This window comes from Globicephala melas, chromosome 2, assembly GCF_963455315.2.
Source record: "Globicephala melas chromosome 2, mGloMel1.2, whole genome shotgun sequence".
NCBI lineage: Eukaryota > Metazoa > Chordata > Mammalia > Artiodactyla > Delphinidae > Globicephala > Globicephala melas.
In genome coordinates, this window is record NC_083315.2 from 89,702,466 (window position 1) to 89,725,900 (window position 23,435).

Consider the following 23,435-nt stretch of genomic DNA (forward strand, 5'->3'; position numbering starts at 1 on the left):
TGTTTCTTTGTCTAGATGTAAACATCATCAGCCTACTGACTTAGCTGTGAAAAACCTGAAGAAGTTACTCACATATTGTGAAGACGTCTACTTGTATTACAAGCTGGCATACGAACACAAATTTTATGACGTTGTAAATGTGCTTCTGAAGGACCCTCAGACAGGTTGCTGTCTAAAGGACATGCTAGCAGGTTAGCTGGATTCAGATGACATGAGGATGGTTACTGCCAAAAATTCATACATGCCTGTTTTCTTATACTGAAATGAGGTACTGACAGATGTTTGTGGTCAGACTATAGAAATGCCATGTAAAACCCCAGGACTGACCATACCAGTCCTTTGTGAATAGTGGGTGAAGAAGGAGAATTTTCACAAGGAAATTCCTATTTGAAAATAATTATTCATCTATACCATTTTATATAGATATTGGTATTAAGATCAAAAGTCCATCTTCCTCAGGATAGCTTCTACTTTAGGAGATGATACAATATTTAGTAAAGAATGCCTGTGCCTGCAGATTCCAGTTTCAAAGGAATTTAATATTATTTACACAGTTAAGGAACAGATGATACATTTCCATTTATTAGAAACTGATCTCTATAATAAAATAGATTTTAAATTCAGTGTATGTCATTATTACTGCTAAGGAAATCTTAGCCCTTGTCTACCTTAAAACAATCTTTATTGGCTGTAATTATTGCTGTGTAGTCACTGCTTTCTGTTAATTCCTCAAATCATTTAGATGGTCCTGTCTTCCACTTAGTGGTCTACAGAGCTTTGATTGAGGATCCTACTTCCCGTGTAAGAGACATTTAAAATATTTTTTGCTCTGTCCCTACTTTTGGTTCTGTGGCAGTTTAAAAAAAGACTCCAACCACAGATTTGGTTAAATTGCTTAAAAGAAAATATATAATAGAGACGATCACCCTATTCTGCTTACAGCCACAACCTGAGTTATAAGTTCAATTACTTCAAATAAATAGTTCTTCTAGGTACTTAATTAGGCCTTAGTATCTAAACAACCAACCAATTTCCCCAAATAAATAAGAAGAGGAAGGCAGCTCTATGCCTTTGTTGCTCTAGGGTGACACTATTAAGGACCTCACATCATTTTTGTTTTAAAACTACATCTACTTATCAAGCACTTATTAAGCTTTATAAGTATACAGAGAACTCTAGTCCCAAGAGCTTTGTTCTTTACTCTCCAAAAATATCTCTTGGGAGGTAACACAAAATTTAAGTCCTCACAATAGTGACTTTATTAAATTAGTTGCTTTATAAAACATTGCAGATGTCATAATTGTTAACATAACAATTTACCAAACTGTAGTTAAGTGGCGCAGTTTGCTAAACACGTTTTATAAAGGAAAGGAAATGCCAAAACCCTGTTAAAGCTGATCCACTGCAGCCTCAGAGAACAAAGGAGATTTGTTTCTCAGACACTTAAATCAGACAAATAAAATAGGTAAGGAGTTTCCCTCCCCCATCTGAAGCACACCAGCAGTAGAATAGTCTGATAAATAGAAACTAGACAGTCTAGCATTCAAGAGATTCCACAACTTGGTAGTGCAATAATGGAGAGGTTTACCTTCTTCAGCTTCCAAGTTGGAGGGTTTTGGTCATTTAATTTTTAAGTATCAAACTAGTGCTTTTCAGCTGCCGTATCTTCACTCTGAGATAAGCAGTCTTCTTCACAATGTATTTTTAATATCCTCACGCTCAATTTTAAGACAAAGCAACTTTAATACTAGGTGCACACCACATGCCCTTGCAGCAGACTGCTTTTCTTGACAAGTTATGAAGTAGTTCAAGGAGGTATGGTTAAGGCTGTATTACTGAATGGTGCTGGTAAATACTACACAATTTTTTGTCATGTTGCAACCTTTGTTTCCAATTTAGTGACTGCTGCTATGGAATCAGATAGCAACAACATTATTAGGTCTGTTTTTTAAACTATGATTTAGTAGCAATGGAGGTTCCCAATTTTAACCCCTTGGCAGCAAGATCCAAGTTCCCTCATTTGCACATTAGCACCTAAGTGTCAAGGGGTTAATAACCAGCACAAAAGATACTGCACTTCTGATTGTAGCATTTGGCAGAACTGAAAGGAAAGGAAGTTGTGCTACATGTTGAAGGGATTGTGGGCAACAGAAAGAAGACACCAGGAGAAGATAAAACGTCACATGAAGTCTTCAAAATCTTGTACATATCCTCCATCATAACCACCATAATCTGCCAGATCATCTTTCATGGTAGCCTTTAATCCCCCTCCGGGAACCACACCTTTCTTCTTCTTTTTGGCTTTGCTTTGCTGAAGATAAAAAGAGAATTAATTCATGAGATTTTATCTACTGTGGGCATCTTATATGGTGCAGCAACCCTCATAGAGTCAACAAAGCTCTGCTTCCAGAAAAAACTTAGTTCTCTAAGGGAGATCCCACACCTGACCCAGAGAAATTTCTATTATTAATTCAGGAGAACATGAACATATCTGTAAACAAAAGGATGGTAATGGCACTCATACTCCTGTTCTATTCCAATATAAATGGTATTGGTGAAGTGCTTGACTTCTCAGGCTCCTACTACACTTGTTGAGAATATTATGCCTACACCCCATCCTTGTGTAATACACATTTCCCATGCAGCTAGCTCTTACCTTTTCTTGCTTTTGTTTTTCACTGCAAAGTACAGTCAATGAATTGGTAATCTTTTTCAAGTCATCAATTTCCACTAAAAAAAACCATACCAGTAATTTTTAAGCATTTTGGAGAATAAGTAAAAGCAAAATATACATTCTTCCATCTAATTTGTCCATCATTAACTTCGGTAACTTGGAAAGGCTATTAATTTCTCCTGTTTAACATAACACGATGGAGAATCATTCAGTCTATGGCTAGGCTCACAGATCAGAACCGTTTAAAGTAAAATGGCAAACTCAGCAACAAAAATTTATAATGAACTCTCTAATTATAATGACACTGCTCACCAGCGAGAAACTAGAAATGTCTTTATAGCTCACAATGCTCCCTACCATTTTTCCTTATCCGGTCTAAATACGCAGAGAATAACCATGACTTATGGAAATAAACATCCTTGATGCTCAGTGAGGAGTAGCTGAATGACTATGTAACGACAATTCTTTTTTTTTTTTTTTTTTTTTTGCGGTTCACGGGCCTCTCACTGCTGCGGCCTCTCCCGTTGCGGAGCACAGGCTCCAGATGCGCAGGCTCAGCGGCCACGGCTCACGGGCCCAGCCACTCCGCAGCATGTGGGATCTTCCCGGACCGGGGCACGAACCCGTATTCCCTGCATCAGCAGGCAGATTCTCAACCACTGCGCCACCAGGGAAGCCCATGTAACAATTCTTAAACCTACAGATGATAACTCCCCACCCCTTGGGGTCTCCATTTTCTAGCATAGGAATGAGAATGAAAGTGGTAGTTATCTCAGAAATCTAAGTGCCCCACCAGGAAATAAGCCCATTTAGTGGACAACACATCCTTCCATCCTTATAAAAATATAAAGCTGGAAACAGACATGAGTTTTTAGCTACCCAAAAAAAGTGTTCAGTCTGGTTAGAGAGCACCTTCAAAAACAGTAAAAATAGTATACGGAAAATAAAATACCAACTATGGGTATATCACTGATAAAATTCAGAACCTTCAGCTTAGTAATAATTTCCCAAAGAAAACCTAACTTAAAATTCATTGTGTAGGGACTTCCCTGGTGGCACAGTGTTTAAGAATCTGCCTGCCAATGCAGGGGACACAGGTTCAAGCCCTGGTTCGGGAAGATCCCACATGCCGTGGAGCAACTGAGCCAGTGCACCACAACTACTGAGCCCACGTGCCACAACGACTGAAGCCGTGCGCCTAAAGCCCGAGCTCCGCAACAAGAGAAACCACCACAATGAGAAGCCCGTGCACCGCAGGAAGAGTAGCCCCCGCGTGAGGCAACTAGAGAAAGCGCTAGTTGCGTGCAGCAACAAAGACCCAACGCAACCAGACTAATTAAAAAAAAAAAAAACTCATTGTGTAGAATTTATTTTTCTCAATCTTAAAACAGCAGACAGGGCTTCCCTGGTGGCGCAGTGGTTGAAGAGTCCGCCTGCTGATGCAGGGGACAGGGGTTCGTGCCCCAGTCTGGGAAGATCCCACATGCCGCAGAGCGGCTGGTCCCGTGAGCCATGGCCACTGAGCCTGCACATCCGGAGCCTGTTCTCCGCAACGGGAGAGGCCACAACAGTGAGAGGCCCGCGTACAGCAAAAAATAAAAATAACAGCAGACACTAGCAAAAGCAGTCCTTCCCACCTTAGTGCTATACCACCCCAGGTTGTCACTCCCATACCCCCTGCCCCTGAAATATATGACTCAGCATGAAACCAAATCCATGGACCCAGAGAATGGGTGTCAGCTCTGCTGAGCAACTTGCACCTGGCCATGGGCTTCCTCATTTATAAAATGAACAGACACTCGCTGTGGTCTCACTCAGCTCTAAAATTCTGTATGATTTTCCCCAAAAGACACTTTGCTAGCCGCCGCCTCCAATATATAATTAGATAAAATAAGAAACTAGTGTTTTATTAGCTGTTGTGCCAACAAGCACAGATGTCTCTTTGGGAAGCCACTGTAACACTCAGAAAGCACCCTCAAAAAACAAAAACAAAACCACTCAAACTCAATGTATATCTGCAGAACAACACTCCCAAGCTAACTGCTAAAAAGCAAATCTTAAATATATTAGAGCATCCCCTCCCCTCAAAAGTCAATCTCCATTCTCCTAAGTATGATGTGCCCCTACACATCCATTCACAGAGGCCAGAGATTAGAATTACTTACATGAAATACACACATCTCGAACTAAGGCTTCCAAAAAACTGGCATAATATAGTGATTTTTCATATTGTGTAATTTTATCTTTTAGTAACTTTCCAAACTCTGTGAAGTCATCCCTTGAAGATGGGTTCATAGCATCTATTCCATAAACTGTATTATTAACACCTGTAGGAGAAAGGGGACACAGAAAATATCAAAGATTTTTTTACTCGAACTAAGGCTTAAAAAAAACTGGCATAATATAGTGATTTTTCACATTGTGTAATTTTATCTTTTAGTATAACTTTCCAAACTCTGTGAAGTCATCCCTTGAAGATGGGTTCATATCATCTATTCCATAAACTGTATTATTAACACCTGTAGGAGAAAGGGGACATAGAAAATATCAAAGATTTTTTTACTCAAACTAAGGCTTAAAAAAAACTGGCATAATATAGTGATTTTTCACATTGTGTAATTTTATCTTTTAGTATAACTTTCCAAACTCTGTGAAGTCATCCCTTGAAGATGGGTTCATATCATCTATTCCATAAACTGTATTATTAACACCTGTAGGAGAAAGGGGACAGAAAATATCAAAGATTTTTTTAAAGTTTAGAAACTAATTAGATACCTGAATAACCCTGTTATTTCATTCTAAAACAGAGGTTCTTAACCTGAGTCTATTGAAATCCTTGGACAGAATTCAAATGGTCTGTACGTAATTACTGTATCACAGGTTATTTCAATATTTTGATACCTATTTCATTATAACAGGTTTCCTTTGTAAGTAAAATCCTGTGTATTTTATGCATTTAAAGACAGTATATTAAGAAGGGGCCCAAAGGCTTCACCACACTGCCAAAGGAGTCCCTGGCACACAAGTGATGCTCTTAAAGCATCTGTCCAAGAACAGCCCACAGAAAAGTTGGGAGAGAAAGAAAAAAGCAAAGCAAACTAAGATGGTTCCTGTGAAAGTATCCAGCTAACTACAGAAGCTAAAAAAGAGCAAACCATGTGTTAAATCCCAATAGAAAAATTAACCTGGCCTAAAAGGATTCCAGGCGATTAGACACTATGCTTCTGTATACTCCTCAATTATCAAGTAAATTAGTTGTTAACAATAACATTGATCCAGTATTTTAGTATGAGAAACACAACATTAAAATCCTATTAACCAAATGATCACCATATGAATACATGTTTTTGCCTTTTAATCTATAACTGGTGTTCCATCTTAGAATTTATTACCACATAAACCCTCCTCTTTAATAAACACATGGGTGGCTTTTACCATTCTACAAAGACAGGATAGTGGCCAAGTGCTCTCTGTAATGAGATGAGTGTGGTTAAGACATGCCAAGCACTCACCAGTGGAGCATCCATAGCAACTCTTGAGATTGCTAAAGACCCACTGAGAGATAAGATCATACTTCCAGTGAAAAGGAGAATGATCACTACAGTCAGCCTGCTTGATCCATTTTAAAGAAGAGGAAGGAGAGGGGAGGAAAAAATCAAAATAACTAGATCCTTCTTGGCTCTAGGTTTCATTTAAAAGTTATTTAACTGTTTCAGGACTTCCCTGGTGGCGCAGTGGTTGAGACTCTGCACTCCCAATGCAGGAGGCCCGGGTTCAATCCCTGGTCAGGGAACTATATCCCACATGCATGCCGCAACTAAGGAGCCCGTGTGCCACAACTGTGACCCAGCACAAGCAAATAAATATTAAAAAAAAAAAAGTTATTTAACTGTTTCAACACAACATTCTACTCTGAAAAGCACTCAATAGAGACAACAACAAACTTGGTTAAATGAAGTGAGAACTTTTAATTATTTCTCTGACTGTGTTTCTTACATTACCCTCTGTGCCATGTAACTATCCTCCTGGAACACTCTGAACTTATCTATTTACAGAATCCTGAACATATCTTTTATCTTACACACTAACCACAGCTGCAGGCATGGCACACAGAAATGGAAGTCCTCTAAAGATAGGGCATGGTGAAGGCCAAGAAGGGGTACAGAAAGAAAGGACCTTGAGCACAAGAAGGCACAACCAAAGCTGAATGCCCCACTGGGACCAGCATACTATTGTCTAAATCTTATCCAGACTTAAGACAACAGGACAGTCCTACAGTCCGTTCAATATTTAAATCTCAAAGCTACAGACTTCACATTTCACCCAAATTTCATCCAGCTGATACATACATTTAAAGCAGCAGTATACTTTATTTGGGTCCAATGACTTTTTTTTTTTTAAATCTTTATTGGAGTATAATTGCTTCAAAATGGTGTGCTAGTTTTTGCTCTGTAACAAAGTGAATCAGCTATACATACACATATATGCCCATATCTCCTCCCTCTTGCGTCTCCCTCCCCCCCTCCCTATCCCACCCCTCTAGGTGGTCACAAAGCACTGAGCTGATCTCCCTGTGCTATGTGGCTGCTTCCCACTAGCTATCTATTTTACAGTCGGTAGTGTATACGTGTCCATGCCACTCTCTCACTTCATCCCATCTTACCCTTCCCCCTTCCTGTGTCCTCAAGTCCATTCTCTACGTCTGCGTCTTTATTCCTGTCCTGCCCCTAGGTTCTTCAGAACCATTTTTTTTTAGATTCCATATATATGTGTTAGCATATGGTATTTGTTTTTCTCTTTCTGACTTACTTCACTCTGTATGACAGACTCTAGGTCCATCCACCTCACTACAAATAATTCAATTTCGTTTCTTTTTATGGTTGAATAATATTCCATTGTATATATGTGCCACATCTTCTTTATCCATTCATCTGTCAATGGACACTTAGATTGCTTCCACAATTACTTTTTATCTTAATCACCTTTTATACAATACTCAAATTATTCAAAAATCTGAACATGTATCTCACTCTACCTTAAGTAATGAAATCTCAAATATAAACAAAAGAGATTAAAAACTGTTTTCTACTATCTAAATTAGCCAGTATCATGTTTCTTCAAAAAAGGTGTTTTCTGAATTTTCGTAACTAGTAAGACTTCCATAGTATCACTTGGAACTTCAATACTGCACTGTTATCAAACCCCCACTTACCAAAAGTTTCTTTCGCTAATTCGAGGTCTGCCTCTTCCTGTAATTTCTTTAGCCGCAGTTTATCTGCTAATTGTTCGTCTGGTGTTAGCACTTTAGGTTCTTCAGGTTCTTCTAACTAAAATGAGACAGCAATGAAGTTTTAAAAGGGCTGGGATTATAATGGACCCAGAACATTTCTGTATTGTATGAATTTTTTTTCTAGACACATATAAATAATAGCAAACACTTATAAAGTGTTTACTGTATTTCAGGCATTCTTATCCCAATTTTACAGGAAAAACACCTGAGGCACAGAGAGGGTAAGCAACCTGCCCATGGTAACAGAAGGTTACTCAGGTGGTCATGTGACAGGGTTCAGATTTGAAGACTGGGTTTATTTTGTGGTAATGTTTTTAATTAAGGAATTGAGATTGCAGACAAGTTGAAAATGGCACTCTCACATACTTTAGCTAAGACTGTATATTGAAACAACCTTTCTAGGGTAACTTGGTAATATTTATCAAGTCTTAAAAATATTCTTATATACTTTAATCAAATAATTCCACTTGTAGGTATTCATCTTAAGAAACCAAAGCTGCATACAAATATTTAACCAAAAGGAGGTCAAATGGGGTATTATTCATAATATCAAATAAATTTAGAGATGATCTAAATGTTCCACAACAGAATGGTTAAATAAAGTATATGGCACATCCATATGACAATACAATGTAGACAGAAAAAATATTTTTTTCGAAGAATTAGAAAAACATTTCCCCCCATTTATCTTTTTGTTCCACTTCTCTGAGATGACAGTTAACAGTTTAGTTTATATCCTTTCTATATACTGTAATATAATTTTCTACAATATGTTACTTACTACAAGGGGCTATCTTTGATAATATTTATCAAAGTGGGAAAAAGATGAAGGGAATTTGTGCCATTCATGGTTATCCATGCCTGTGCAGTTCGAAGAGTTTGATTCAGAAGTCCACTTCTGAAATAGGTCACATTTTATTTCTCATGGAGAAGATGAAATAAGAAAGGTCATGGGCTTCCCTGGTGGCACAGTGGTTGAGAGTCTGCCTGCCGACGCAGTGGACACGGGTTCGTGCCCCGGTCCGGGAAGATCCCACATGCCGCAGAGCGGCTGGGCCCGTGAGCCATGGCCGCTGAGCCTGCGCGTCTGGAGCCTGTGCTCCGCAACGGGAGAGACCACAACAGTGAGAGGCCCGCATACCGCAAAAAAAAAAAAAAAGAAAAAAAAAAGAAAGGTCATGATGCCAAGTTAGGAAATCTCAGAACACTTTCTCGAAAGAAAAAGGGAAATATCTCAATTGCCTTAGTAGACCTGAACATCATTTCCTGCATCAAAATTGAATATATCTTAACTCAATACTTGACCTAAGATAAAATTAATTTACGCAAACTAAGGTTTCTTTACGTTGGGACTAATATCAAGATACAACAAAATAAGTATAATTCTAACTTCAATGACCAAGAAAGATCAAATCAATACAACTTCTTAGACTGAGCTATAAGAATCCATTGCTTGTTCTGATCATATAAACACACATGTAGGGACTTCCCTGGTGGCGCAGTGGTTAAGAACCCGCCTGCCAATGCAGGAGACACGGGTTCAATCCCTGGTCCGGCAAGATCCCATATGCTGCAGAGCAACTAAGCCCGTGTGCCACAACTACTGAGCCTGCGCTCTAGAGCCTGCAAGCCACAACTACTGAGCCCACGTGCCACAACTACTGAAGCCTGTGTGCCTAGAGACCATGCTCCGCAACAAGAGAAGCCACCACAATGAGAAGCTTGCACACTGCAATGAAGAGTAGCCCCGGCTTGCCGCAACTAGGGAAAGCCCTCGTGCGGCAACAAAGACCCAGCGCAGCCAAAAATTAATTAATTAAAAAGCATACATGTAGGTATTTTTAGATATACAAATTATTAAAAAGCATCTAAAATGTTCCTGACTTGGGGAAAACAGACATTCTCACACATTGTTGGCCATGATAATTTGCTACTAAAAAGGAATTTTAGTAGCTGATTCCAGGCCTAGGGGAGTCTACCAGATAAGCCAGGCATTACTTTTTTTTTTTTTTTTTAATTTTTATTTATTTTTGGCTGCATTGGGTCTTTGTTGCTGCACGCGGGCTTTCTCTAGTTGCGGTGAGCGGGAGCTACTCTTCATTGCAGTGCGCGGGCTCTCACTGCGGTGGCTTCTCTTGTTGCGGAGCACGGGCTCTATGTGTGCGGGCTTCAGTAGTTGTGGCTCATGGGCTCTAGAGCGCAGGCTCAGTAGTTGTGGCGCATGGGCTTAGCTGCTCTGCAGCATGTGGGATCTTCCCAGATCAGGGCTTGAACCTGTGTCCCTGCATTATTGGCAGGCAGATTCTCAACCACTGTGCCACCAGGGAACCCCCGGGCATTACTTATTGTGCCAGAAAACAAGGGACCTTTCAAAGACTAATGGAGTTCTGTCAAAAGGATGAAGATAGGAACAGCTTTGAGGGACCCCTACTGTCCAATGTTGGGACAATTTAAGCATCAAAAAAAAAAATCACTGTGGGCTTCCCTGGTGGCGCAGTGGTTGAGAGTCCGCCTGCCGATGCAGGGGACACGGGTTCGTGCCCCGGTCTGGGAAGATCCCACATGCCACGGAGCGGCTGGGCCCGTGAGCCATGGCCACTGAGCCTACGCGTCCGGAGCCTGTGCTCCGCAACGGGAGAGGCCACAACAGTGAGAGGCCCACGTACAGCAAAAAAAAATAAAATAAAATAAAATAAAATAAAAAATAAAATAAGAAAGCTTGCCATGATCTATGGCAAGATTTCCATGATATATTAAATAAAGCAAGATGAAAACTATAAAAATTGGGAGGAATATGACTATACAGTTGTATACAAATGTACAAAATCACCTTGGAGACATCATAAACCAATATTTACTTATGGGATAGAGGAAGAGAAACAGGACAAATGAGTGAAGAGTTGGGAGTGCTTCTTAATACCGTTCTGATTTTTGAATCATGTAAATGTGTTTTCTATTCAAAAAGCAAGTAAATTAACACAAAATTCCTGATATTGCTCCAAATAATCAAGAACAAAAACATTTATACAGCACATGGCAGAGAAATGGACACTTTCTGTATTCACTCAAAATGTACACTGCAAAAAAAAAAAAAAAGACTAATCACAGCTAGAGAGAACTGCAGGCACTGACAAAAATCACTGACTATGGTCACAACACAGTCATGTTCCAAAATGTCTGTGAAAACTTAAAAAGGCATTCTAATACATACAGCTTCTGGGTTTGGTTTTTGCAAAAACCACAAATTCAGTTTGTTTGGGATCATCTTATCTGACAGTATCCATTTATAGTCCTTACAAAGCCCTTCAAATGATTAGGTAATATTGCCTATTAAGATACTGCACCACTACTGATGTGAGAATTCTATATTTTAGAAAATAAATAGTACTATTTATTAGGTAATATTAGGTAATACTGCCTGTTAAGATGCTGCACCACTACTGATGTGAGAATTCTGTATTTTAGAAAATAAATAGTACTTACCCTCTTTTTAATTTCTTCTTGCCTTTTCTTCTGCTGCCGTTCTTTCTCTTTTATCTTCTCTGCTGTTTTTTTCTTTTCTGAAATTTTTACTTCTGAAAGTAATGTTTTAATCACAGTTATCTTGAATACTTTCCAGTTTATGAATGAGACAGACATGATACTTATATACTTCAAGAGACCAAACCTCACCCAGCTCCAATTTCATATGGTGATTTCCTGGCAAATAAGAATAGGAAAGTTCTGGGACTCTTCCTTTCTCCTCTCTAATCTGACGCCTAAGATCCAAACATCTCCCTTCTTATTTCCCTACAGTCCTTTAGGCAGGACTTAGATCATTCAACTATGATGCCTTATTTTTTACTCTCCTTTAACAAAAGCACTCAAACAGAAATTTGGCAGGTATCTAATCTGATTATGTTTTGAGGAGAGAGAAGAGATACAGGGAGAAGAGAATGAAGTGGGAACGGAAAGATGTTTGGTTTCTAAAAATAACCAAAATTTCTGATTTTGTAGGCATTTTCTCATTTGTCTTAACATAAGCGTCAGATGTTCACTAAGATATAAAACCAAAAATGGAAGAACCGCAATGGCTTACCTGGTTTTACTTCTGCTTCTTCTTTTTTTTCATCATCATCATCATCATCCCAGTTATCCTAAAGAAAAGGACCTCTGTTAATAATTCTTGCATGTTTACTTTTCCACGTGATCTTTATTATTAGCTTGTCTAACTCCACAGAAACAAGTTTGTTGGGGGTTTTTTTTGGTGTTGCATTAAATTTATAAATTAATTTTGGGAGAACTGACATCTTATAATGTTGAACTGCCCTAGCCAAGAAAAAGGGCTATCTTTCCATCTGTTCAAGGCTCCCTCTGTATCTTTCAAGGAGTGTTTTAAAGTTTCTCTTAGAGGTTTTGCACATTTCTCTTTAGGTTTATTCCGAACTATTTCATCATCTCTGTTGCCACTGTAAATATATTTTTTTTTCCTTTTATGTCCTCTAACCAGTTACTATTTTAGTATAGAAAAGCTATTGGTTTTTGTATGTTAATTTTATACCTTGCTACCTTACTAAATTCATTTCACTTAAGTTAGTTCCATCATTGATTTTCTAGGGTTTTCCCAGGTGTACTACCATATCATCTGCAAACAAGAGATAGCTTTATTCCTTCTTTATCAATTCGTGTGCCTCCACAATTGATTTTTCTTATCTAACTGCACTGGCAAAACCTCTAGTACAGTGTGAATGAACAGTGGCAGAGAAAATGGGCATCATTGCTTTGTTCTTCTCTTAATGGAAATGCCTCTAGTGTTTTCCCCATTAAGTGCTACGTACCCCACCACATTTATGCAGTAAAATTTAATCTTTTCTTTTATTCCCTCTGGATTCCAAGTCAATTAGAAAGTCTTTTTTTTTTTTTTAATTTATTTATTTTTGGCTGTGTTAGGTCTTCGTTGCTGCACGCGGGCTTTCTCTAGTTGCGGCAAGCGGGGGCTACTCTACGTTGAGGTATGCAGGCTCCTCACTGCGGTGGCTTGTCTTGTTGTGGAGCACAGGCTCTAGCCGCGCAGGCTTCAGTAGTTGTGGCTCGCGGGCTCTAGAGCGCAGGCTCAGTAGTTGCGGTGCACAGCCTTAGTTGCTCCGCGGCATGTGGGATCTTCCCAGACCAGGGCTCAAACCCGTGTCCCCTGCATTGGCAGGTGGATTCTTAACCACTACACCACCAGGGAAGCCCAGAAAGTCTTTTCTTAAAGCAAGGAATTTTCTTCTAGAACATGTATGCTTTCATTGTTTTTTCATTTAGATCTCTGATCCACTGGAGGTTTTTCTTTTGTATGGTGTGAAGTATGGATCTAATTTTATCTTTTTCCAAATGGTTACCCACTGTCACAGCACCTTGGAAAGGTCCACCTTTCCAATATTTTCTAACGATAAATGGAGTATAATCTCTAAAAGTTGTGAACCACTATGTTGTACACCTGAAACTTATAATATTGTAAATCAGCTATATCTCAATTTTAAAAAAAGTCCATCTTTGCCCTGTGATTTACCATATACTAAATTTTCTTAGGTACCTAGTCTATTTCTGTTTTCTATTCTATCGCACTGGTCTGTTGTCTCTTCACGTACCAGCACCGACTGTTTTGATTAGAGGCTTTATCGTATGTACGCTGGGGCTAGTCACCCCTTGCAGGTTTTCAGGGTTTTTTACTGTTTTCCTGGCCATTCTTGCACATTTGTTTTTCCATATGAATTTTTATATCAACTTGTCTAACTCCACAAAAAAGCTTCTCCATTAACAATTAAAACACAAGACAACCAAGCCAAAACTAACAGCCTCTCTTAAATAATTCAGTTGTTTTAAATGAAAAACTGAGCAGTCTTTATACTTCTTACTTCCCCAAATGTAAAAGCATCCAACACTCTAGCTAATGGCTTGATTATTTCAAGCAATATTCCATACAACACAACCCTGGTTAATGAATTAAATCTTTATAAAAATTTAAGCCCAACACTATAAATCAACTATACTTCAATTTTAAAAAATTAAATTAAAAAAAAAGTTAATCCCAGTATTAGAAAAGTCAAGAGCTGATCAACAGCTTCATGGAACCCACTCCCTAACTTGGGCAGGGCACTTTAAGGTGGATCTATACTGTCTTTACAGTCACAGTCACTGGGCAAAATATAAACCAATTATCAAACAATCTTCTAAAGGCTCCACAGAATTTAGAAGGTTTAATAGACAAAGACACAGCCCTGTGTTTAAATAGGCTTTAATCTATAGGTAGCCTGACCACTGTCTCAACAACCGCCAGGCACACCAGGACACGCCCACTGGAAGCTGAGCCACAGCATGGCAGGTGCAAAGCAGGAGGCCCTGATGCTACTGGAAGAGGCAGAAGCTGACTAATGTGCCATAACTATGACACCAAGCTTCTGGTTTTTAACAAGACAGGTCATAAATCTGAATCAGCAGCCTAGGTATATAAACTAACCAAGCCTTGATTCTTAATAAAAATCTGTAAATCCAAAGAAATAAAAAATCCTGATTAAGGCTGCCATGGGGTCTGCAAGCAGTGGGAAGAACTTTGTACAAAAGCATTTTTATAATAACTTTACCTTCGCAATTTAACCCTTAGTTCATAGTTAACAAACAGAATGAAAGCAAACCAGCTAGTCATTGTTTGAACATCTAAAATACTAGATTAGAAATTAGACAGCAAACGTTTATATTACCCTGCTGGTTTGCTTAAGTGCTTGTATCAATACACCATAGTACAAAAGGAACCAGAGAGCTAAATATAAAAGTTAACTACTACCAGGAGTTTTTTGTCATTTTAATCTTCACAGAACACAGGAAAGCTGGGTCTGTGAGTGATATGCTGCTTAGATGGTGCTTCAGATAAAAGGACCAACTGCTTACTTCCAGGGGATGTTTATTTATAACTCCCTACTAATAACAGTGATGATGATAATAATAATAGATAGCATTTACTGAGGGCTTACTTTGCACCAAGCACTGTGCAACGTACTTTATGTTTTATTTTTACTTTTTAAATTTTGGCTGCACAGAGAGGCTTGTGGGATTTTAGTTCCCCAGCCAGGGATTGAACCTGGGCCCTTGGCAGTAAGAGCACGGAGTCCTAACCATTGGACAGCCAGGGAATTCCCCAAAGGATTTTACATATAGTAACAGTTAACCCTCACAAAAGTTCTGTAAGTAAGGTGGTGTTATCCCTACTTTACATGTAAGTACACTAAGGCCCAGAGATAGCTATCCCACAATCCGAATGGAAAAATAATGAAGGAACCTGTTTTGAACAGGCCAAAGTTCCTTTAAAGCGTCATATTAAACATGACTTCTTACCTGAGTGCTGAAGTATAAAATATATGTCTGGGAACTAGGTCCCTCCACACCAAAATTTGTTCTTTCAATTAGTTCTGGAATGAGGTCCCCTGGAATTTCAAGGAACCCCGTATCAAAGAGAAGGGTTACAGTACATACTAAGATATGCCCAGCTACAAATATGTCAATTATTCATCTCAAATTGCCTGTGCTAGATTTCCACTAATTTTAACAAATGAGTCTAGCAGCCTCTGGTACTAGGAGGCCAAGAAGGGAGAGGTATAGCTGAAAATGAGCAGCTCCATCCCAGTAACTCCAACATAGAGAAACAGCACAACAGAGTAACATTTCTGTTCAATGCTGATGTGCCTCAGTTCCCTTTACCAGTAAAACATCACCCCACCCATATCACTGCTCCTTCAGTATCTCATTCGCACTAACTCTATGCCCCACCTCTACCTCGCCCTGGTTTCCCTATCAAAGAATAAACCTTATTCCAGACAGTCATTACATTGTCCCATCAGTGCAAGCATAACAAGGCTACAGAGAATTCCACCACAGAATGGATTTCAGTAGCAAAAACAGTGGTTCCTAATAAGTCCTGGAAACAACCATGACATCTGCTCCTCAGTTCATAAAAGGACCATGAAAGGCACCCTCACCCCAGACTGCCTGAAACAGTAATAACTGCCCTGAAGTTATTCCTATACTGGGGACAAGTTCCTAAAGAAGGGAGCATAGTGATGTCAGCAAAAAGAGCCTGGCCATACTTCCAAATAGATGCAATCCCAAAAGCAGAAGGCCAGGTAGCTTTCCCCCAGAACTTAAAGAGTTTTTGCATCCTTAGTTATAAAAGTAAATGTATAAAAGTAGAATGTCTATATCTGCCTAATTTTCCATAAACATCAGGGCTTTGTAAATACTGACAATAAATTCAGATAAAATGTAAGAAGGGTTCCAAGAGAAACACCTAAAATGAACACTTAAAATAGGGAGTTAAGTCTATAGTTTTGTAAGCCCTAAATGGTTGTTTTTGGTTCAAGAGATTACCTATAAATACCCAGTTAAATTCTTTACCCAATTATCATTGGTAGCCAATAACTCTTCCAACTATAATATCCGATCTATCTCCAAAAGTATTAACCAGGCTGCTCTCCTAAAATGGCCAGCTTCCTCAGAAGAGAGGCTGTTGATAAACTACTCACTTATCTATACTCATGTTCTACAGACACATACCCAGCATCATTTCAGCCATTTCTCTGAAAGGGATGGCTGCTTTTCAAGTTTAAAATCTGCTTCCCAATCAAATATGACTAAGAACTGAAAACATAACATAAAAAATTTAAACCCTGCTTTCTTTATTCCTAATAATGCAGTCAGTAGTTGGCCAGTCTGTCATTTTTATAATGTACAACTACAGAATGTCACATGCAATGAGAGAACACATTTAGGGCTGAAAATGTTTTCCAACTTAAGCAAGATATATTTATAGATCGTCAAATAGAAGTAGCTTCAAATGAGCAGTAAATTTCTTCTGTCCCATAGCAATAGTCCATTAACTAACATATACTCCTCCCCCTTTCTTCTTTAGTTTGGTTTAGATAAAGCATAATCTCTTGCAGTAAGAGTCATTTACTGGTGTTCTGTAAGCTGTACCAACCTGCTCTGAGATGCCTCAGAACTCTGTAGTGAGCTCCTGCCATGGCTAGACCCGCCAGGAAACTTTAGTTCTTAAAAGAAGCCCAAATATTCTTCCATCACCTCAGAACTATGATGGTCTCTGGAAGCCAAGGTACCTGCCTCAATAAATTCTACTTCACTTAAGTCAATTCATTAAGTTTTTAACACCCTACTATGGCTCAGCACTCTGCTGAATTCCATCTTAATGCTGACCTGTCTCATATTTGGAACTGTTATCAATTCTACTTTAAATTCCTGGCTAAGCTAGATCAAGAACAAGACACTGAACTCTAAACAAGTGGCTTATTTATTTTCAATGGTCCAGCATGACAAATATATTAGGTAAATATTTTTCAGTATTTTTTTTTGCCTTTTAAATTCTTAAGGTGTCATTTATTGTGTTTTTCTTTAAAAAAGGAAAAAACAAAACAAAAATGTAAAATGAGATTCAAATTGCAAAACAAAGGCGAATACAGAGGCACAAGTGGAGGAGTTTACTCGATAGAAACAAGGTAGCCAAGTCTAATTATGGCGAACTGGGTGGGGGGCCGGGAAGGAGTAATGGATGCCTTATTGTAAAAATAACCATCCTAACTAAAAACTTACTAGTTTATAAAAAAAACTGTCAGGGTATTGAAATGATATAATTGGTATTTTCTTCAAAATAATCTGGTTGGGGGAGGAGAGCAGTAAGTGGGGATACAGAAGATAAAAGATTGGTCATGGTTTTTAAAAATTTTATTTTTCTTTATTTTATTTTTTGGCTGTGTCGGGTCTTAGTTGTGGCACGCAGGCTACTCTCTAGCTGTGGTGTGCAGGTTCTCTCTCTAGTTGTGGCGTGCAGGCTCCAGAGTGGGTGGGCTCTGTAATTTGCAGCACATGGGCTCTCTAGTTGAGGCGTGTGGGCTCAGTAGTTGCGGCACGCAGGCTTAGTTGCTCCGTGGCATGTGGGATCTTAGTTCCCTGACCAGGGATCGAACCTGCGTCCCCTGCATTGGAAGGCAGATTCTTTACCACTGGACCACCAGGGAAGTCCCTGGTCATGGGTTTATTAAACTTTTCTTTCCACTTCTTTATATGTTTAGAACTTCTCATAAGTTACACACACACACTTCCAGATACCCATTTCCTAGCAAAATGCCACCTTCTGAGAATTTCCCAGCAATCTCCAATTTCTTTGAAATACAGATGCCCTACTTCAGAAGTACTGTTTCCAACGCTTAAAAATGTCCTTACTCTGGTAGATATAAACTATTAACCAGGATAGGATCCTCACAGACAGTTGAATGGGCATGATGTGGCAGGCAGTTTTCAACTAAGTCAGCTCTCTAGGATCTTTGTTTGTTTTTGTTTGTTTGTTTGTTTTTGCAGTACGCTGGCCTCTCACTGTTGTGGTCTCTCCCGTTGCAGAGCACAGGCTCCGGATGCGCAGGCTCAGCGGCCATGGCTCACTGGCCTAGCCGCTCCGCGGCATGTGGGATCTTCCCGGACCGGGGCACGAACCCGTGTCCCCTGCATCAGCAGGTGGACTCTCAACTACTGCGCCACCAAGGAAGCCCTCTCTAGGATCTTTTAAAGAAATTCTGTAATAACATTACAGAAGCAAATGTCTGAGATGATTGATCACAGCCAGAAGTTTTCTCAAAACAAACTCCACACCCTTTGAATAAATCTAGCTTCTAATCTGTTTTACTGAAATGATGGGATACTAGTAAAATGGAGTAAAAGTTGTATTGTTCCTGCGTGCAGTGGGTAGGTACTCACTGCCTTCTTTCTTTCTTTTTTTCTATCTATCTATTTGGCTGCGTTGGGTCTTCGCTGCTGCACGTGGGCTTTTCTCTAGTTGTGGCGAGCAGGGGCTACTCTTTGTTGCAGTGCACAGGCTCCAGGCGCACAGGCTTCAGTAGTGGTGGCATGTGGGCTCTAGAGCGCAGGCTCAGTAGTTGTGGCACACGAGCTTAGATGCTCCACGGCAAGTGGGATCTTCCCAGACCAGGATCGAACCTGTGTCCCCTGTACTGGCAGGCAGACTCTTAACCACTGTACCACCAGGGAAGTCTGTGCCTTCTTAATCAACATAGCCTACACATCATTCCAGCAATGGGGAAGGAGTCCAGAGATATATGCCAAGAAAATAATTCCTCCCACTGCCTCTACATAACATCAGGATAGTACAGAAAGGGAATATAAAGCTAATGTGACAGGAAAGTACGCTCCCCAGTTCTTACCTTTTCACTGGGAAGAAGCATAGACTCCCCCCCAACCATGAATATTAAAAATTCTACAGTTTCACCTATACGCACTGCCACTTTCAGACAGCTATCTGAAAAGTCAAGGGCAGCAAAATGCTATATCTACTGAAAAACAGTAAACTACTGAAGCAAGTTACTGTAACGAGGACCTCAGTTTTCCTTTCATTTCTCAGGACACTACAAATGACATTAAACCTATACTCTTAAAGGTTAAACACTAGATGCTGACATAAACTGAAGAACTTACTGTTTCTACATACCTTACTTTTGAAGGACTTTTAAAAAATTCACATACTGTATTATTTAAGGACTATGATTATTCGATCTCATGGTAACTAAACCTTGTTAGCATCTCCTTACAAAAGGATTAAACGCTAAAACATCAGAATTCAGAAATTTGGTATTACAGGTAACCCTCACTTTTTAAAGTTCACTTTATGCCACTTCGCTTTTTCGAATGACCTTCATTAATAACTGTGTTCACTAAGTGAAAGAAATCCAAACAGGATTTTCGCTTTTATTACAAGTGAAAATAGCATTCGTTTTTGCACTGAGACATTATAGAGGCAGCGTGCACCCAAGCAGCAAGAGTGGCACCGCCAAGGCCAAGCTCCTTCTCCACCAAACTACTCAGCATCTCAGCATCAAGCTGCCATAGCTTTGAACTGTGTCTGCGAGCATCTGTGCTTTACCTTGATTCATCCTGTGCATTTGTTAGCAAGATGTGTCCTAAGGCAATTGCTTCTTTCAGCTTAGGGAAGGTTTCATAGGAATGCTCTACTTTTGGATAGCAGGGAAAACCTGTACTCACTACCATTCAAGGTGACAAATTTCAACTCTAGATTGGTAACCTCTGAGCAAGCAAAAACTTGCTTGATAACCATGGTCATTCAGTTCAAAACAAAAAATTCACAGTAAACAGCCACCGTGGAGAGAACTTACTCCTACTGAGCTTAAGCTTATTTGTGAGCGTGGCACAAAAATAACCCCAGCTACTCGATCTAAACAACCTAAAGATATTTTCCATTAGCCAGAAAAATATTCTCTCTTGCAGAGAGAGAAAATTAACATTTACTGAGTGCCTATCAAGTGCCAGGCAACTCTGCTTAATGCTTAATATTATCTCATTTAAAGTGCAAAATAATCCTCTGAGGTAGCTTCTGTAATGACAAGATTGGGAAATGGAAGAGAAAGAAAAAAGTATTAAAAAACTGGTTCATGACCACAAACAGAAAATGTCAAGGCAAAAATATAGATCCAGGTCTGTCTATTCCAAACTACTAGGAATCAAACTACTCCATGAACACCTTAACTTGGAAATCTTGCAGAAACTCAACAGAAATAAACCAGCATTTCAACATGGAAATAAAATGGACAAGTTCAGCTTTCTACTCCAATATCAACTTCAAAGTTTATGTAAAAGAAATAAGCTACTTGTATAAAAGAAAGAAATTCTGCACTAAAAGAGTGCAAAGAGGTGAGATGACCTTTAGGGTACATAAGATTTACCTTTTTGTAAATAAGATTTACAACTTATAAATCTCCAAAATTAGTTCCAAGTGGTCAGAATTATATTTATCAGGATTGACACCATTTAGATACAATAATTTCAGTCTTCTTCATGATATCAGTCTAGACTACTTCATTCAAACTTCATTATCTGATAATTCTTTTCTGATTTCTCTAGTCGTTTCTTCTCACTTATTCCCAATTTTCATAACAGATGTCTTAACTCCTACATCCACTCTGCACAGAAAAAGTGAAAGGACAAATCTGAACTAAAGACTCAAAACAGAAAATCTGCTACAATGTAGGGAGGTAACTAATATCTTGCAATGAGGCTGATAACACAATCCATTCCTACGTCTATACAACATTTAAATGAAGCATTTAAGTATCTTCACAATAGTATTGCTCATTTATTAAACCCAAGATTTGCAAAGCTCTCGTCATCCCTGAACCTCACAAGCTGTTCAATGAATTGGACATCCACCTCATCAGACTCAGGTAAAATGTAACACAAGCAGTATTAACACAAAATTGAGTGATTACCTAGCTTAAATTTTTTTTCAACCCAAGCAGAAGGATTTGTAGGGTTGTTAGCATGAGCTGAAGGGTAGAAGTTAGAAGAGTAAAACATTCACCGAATGAATCGAAACCATAAACCACCATTTTCCAACTCATACTAAACCTTATCTTCACAAAAATAAAAAGATTTTGAGAAGTTTGTTAGTAAGAGTCTTAACATTCTATGCTTGAGACTTTTGTAGCTACCTGAAAAACAAAAACGAATGCAGTAGTCATAATGTCATCTGAAGCCCCCAGGAGTTCTCAAAAACAAACGAAGACGGTAAATCAGGTTCAAATCTATAAGGCATAGGAAAAACAACCAACCACCAAAAAAACACAAAACACTGATTCCCTCGTCTTCTCCAACCACCAAATCTTCACAATTTCCTTATGCGTTCGTGTGTAAATGAATAATAGGTCGCTGTGTGGACTACCCAGGTTTCTCATCACTAACTGCTAGCTATCTCAGTACTCAGTTCATCCTTTTACCACAGGATGGGAGAAGGGAGGCTAAAAATTATTGCATTTGTGTGGGGGAAAAAAAAAGGTGGCTAAAATTAAACCACAGTATTTCACTCATCTAACACCTCGAACAAACTCTACAAATGAGCCTTCGGGGATATAAATGAGTTATTGGCCCTGGGGAGACCTGAGCTTGAAAGGGCAGGTGGGTTGCCAGACTTTCCATATGGGATAAGCCAGGGGCTCCATTCTCAGCTTCCCAGTCTCATCCCCGCGAGCAACTCCAGACCGCGAAGTTTGCACGTGGGCCGGTCCAGCAGCTGCTGTCACCTCCCGTCGCCAGTTGGCGGGTGGGATCCAGGCCGGAGCGCAGACCTTCAAAGAAGGTCTGGGGCTAGGGCTAAGGCTAGGGCTGGGGCCAGCGACTCGTTAGGGAAGTTCAACAGACCACGCTGCCCGCCTCCGGCCCATATGGCCAGCGAAAGGAGGGGAACAAGGCACCGCCAGGCCCTACGCTCGAGCCTAGACCCACGGCCCGCAGGCCCGGGCGGCGCCCCTGGGCCCACAGTCCGTCCGCCCGCCCGTCGGCGGGCAACTCTGCCCGCGACAGCGCCAGCCCGCTCCAACACTGCTCGGAGCCCCGGCCCGCACCCACCTTGACGTCCTCGTCCTCGTCCTCGCCTTCCCAGCGGTCCCCGCCGGCGGTGCCGCCGCCCCCCACCTTCCGCACCGGGTCTTCCACGGAGAACGTGTCCGCGTCTACGGAAGAGAGCGAGCCACGTTAATGCTTGCCTGGGTGTGGAGCCAGCGCCGGCCCAGGCCCTGCTCCCGGAACTTCTCCTCACCCCAGGAGTCGGAGTCCCCCGCCGCTGCCGCCGCCATCTCGAGCCGGGTGTAAGCGTGTGCAAGTAGAAAGCGAGCAAAGAGTTAGCGCGGCGGATGTGAGTCACTGGATCTGCTCTCGTTGACCGCCGCAGGGCACGCTGGGACCTTGGCTGACTGAACGCCAGGGCCCAGGCCCCGCCCCTTCTGGCGGCGGCTGGGGCGACGTGCGCGCGGGCCGGAAGGGGCGCGGAATGCGGCGGGCGAGGCGGAGCGTCCTGTACTCCACGCCCCGGGGAGGTCCTGTGGGCTAGTGGGGTGGGGAGAGAGGAAGGGGCTGAGGGAAGGCACCCAATCCTGGGCCCTGGGAAGGAAATGTAAGTGCGGGAAAGTTAGCAGGGCGGTACCTTGCCTGGCGCTGGGCTCTCGCCTGCCCTCTCCACCCCTCCCCTGCCAACCCCATCCGCGCCCCAACCAGTCGGATGCGCCCTTCCTCTGGTCACACGGATCGCCTCTCGCTGCCGCTGGCTGACACCTAGGAGACCCACAGCCTCTCCACGCCGCACTCAGAAGCGGGCTCTGAACTCCACGCCCACCTGTGGGGGCGGTGGATTGGCCTCCCCGATCACTGGAGGGCGCGGTTGCGCTGGGCGAGGTGGGGTCCCTCTGGAAGCCGGGGTACGCAGGGCTCCCGGGAAGAAGCGAGCGGAGAGGGCCGAGCTCCTGGCAGCCTTCCCAGCCAGGGTGCTCAGAGTCAGCTCCTTGCACACTTGCCTCCAGTTCGTCACGAAGGGATCGAAGGCAGCCCCAGTGCTCAAGGATTTTCCCTTCCTTTGAGCTCCTTGAAGCCAAT

General features: G+C 40.9%; 2 protein-coding genes across 9 annotated transcripts in view; one reads left to right on the forward strand and one right to left on the reverse strand.

Annotated features, from left to right (window-relative positions):
- Nucleotides 1-18,936, forward strand: part of SPG11 (SPG11 vesicle trafficking associated, spatacsin) — a 95,315-nt gene extending 76,379 nt beyond the window's left edge. For 3 of the 8 annotated variants that reach the window (XM_060294339.2, XM_060294333.2, XM_060294338.2), the window contains exons 40-41: nt 16-191; nt 18,387-18,934. In XM_060294339.2, the coding sequence (XP_060150322.1) occupies nt 16-191; nt 18,387-18,436 (226 nt within the window). In that variant the 3' untranslated portion in view covers nt 18,437-18,934. Of the gene's footprint in view, nt 1-15; nt 624-18,386 lie in introns of those variants that run through there. The other 5 variants (XM_060294336.2, XM_060294332.2, XM_060294334.1 and 2 more) reach the window with 3 other exon arrangements.
- EIF3J (eukaryotic translation initiation factor 3 subunit J) lies at nt 565-22,754 on the reverse strand. The gene is made up of 8 exons (XM_030842915.3): nt 22,606-22,754; nt 22,416-22,519; nt 12,043-12,100; nt 11,448-11,539; nt 7,887-8,001; nt 4,840-5,001; nt 2,657-2,730; nt 565-2,311 (listed from the first exon to the last, which is right to left on the reverse strand). The coding sequence occupies exons 1-8, from the start codon at nt 22,640-22,642 to the stop codon at nt 2,180-2,182; spliced, it is 774 nt and encodes a 257-aa protein (XP_030698775.1). The 5' UTR covers nt 22,643-22,754; the 3' UTR covers nt 565-2,179.
- Nucleotides 22,755-23,435: the final 681 nt, after the last annotated feature.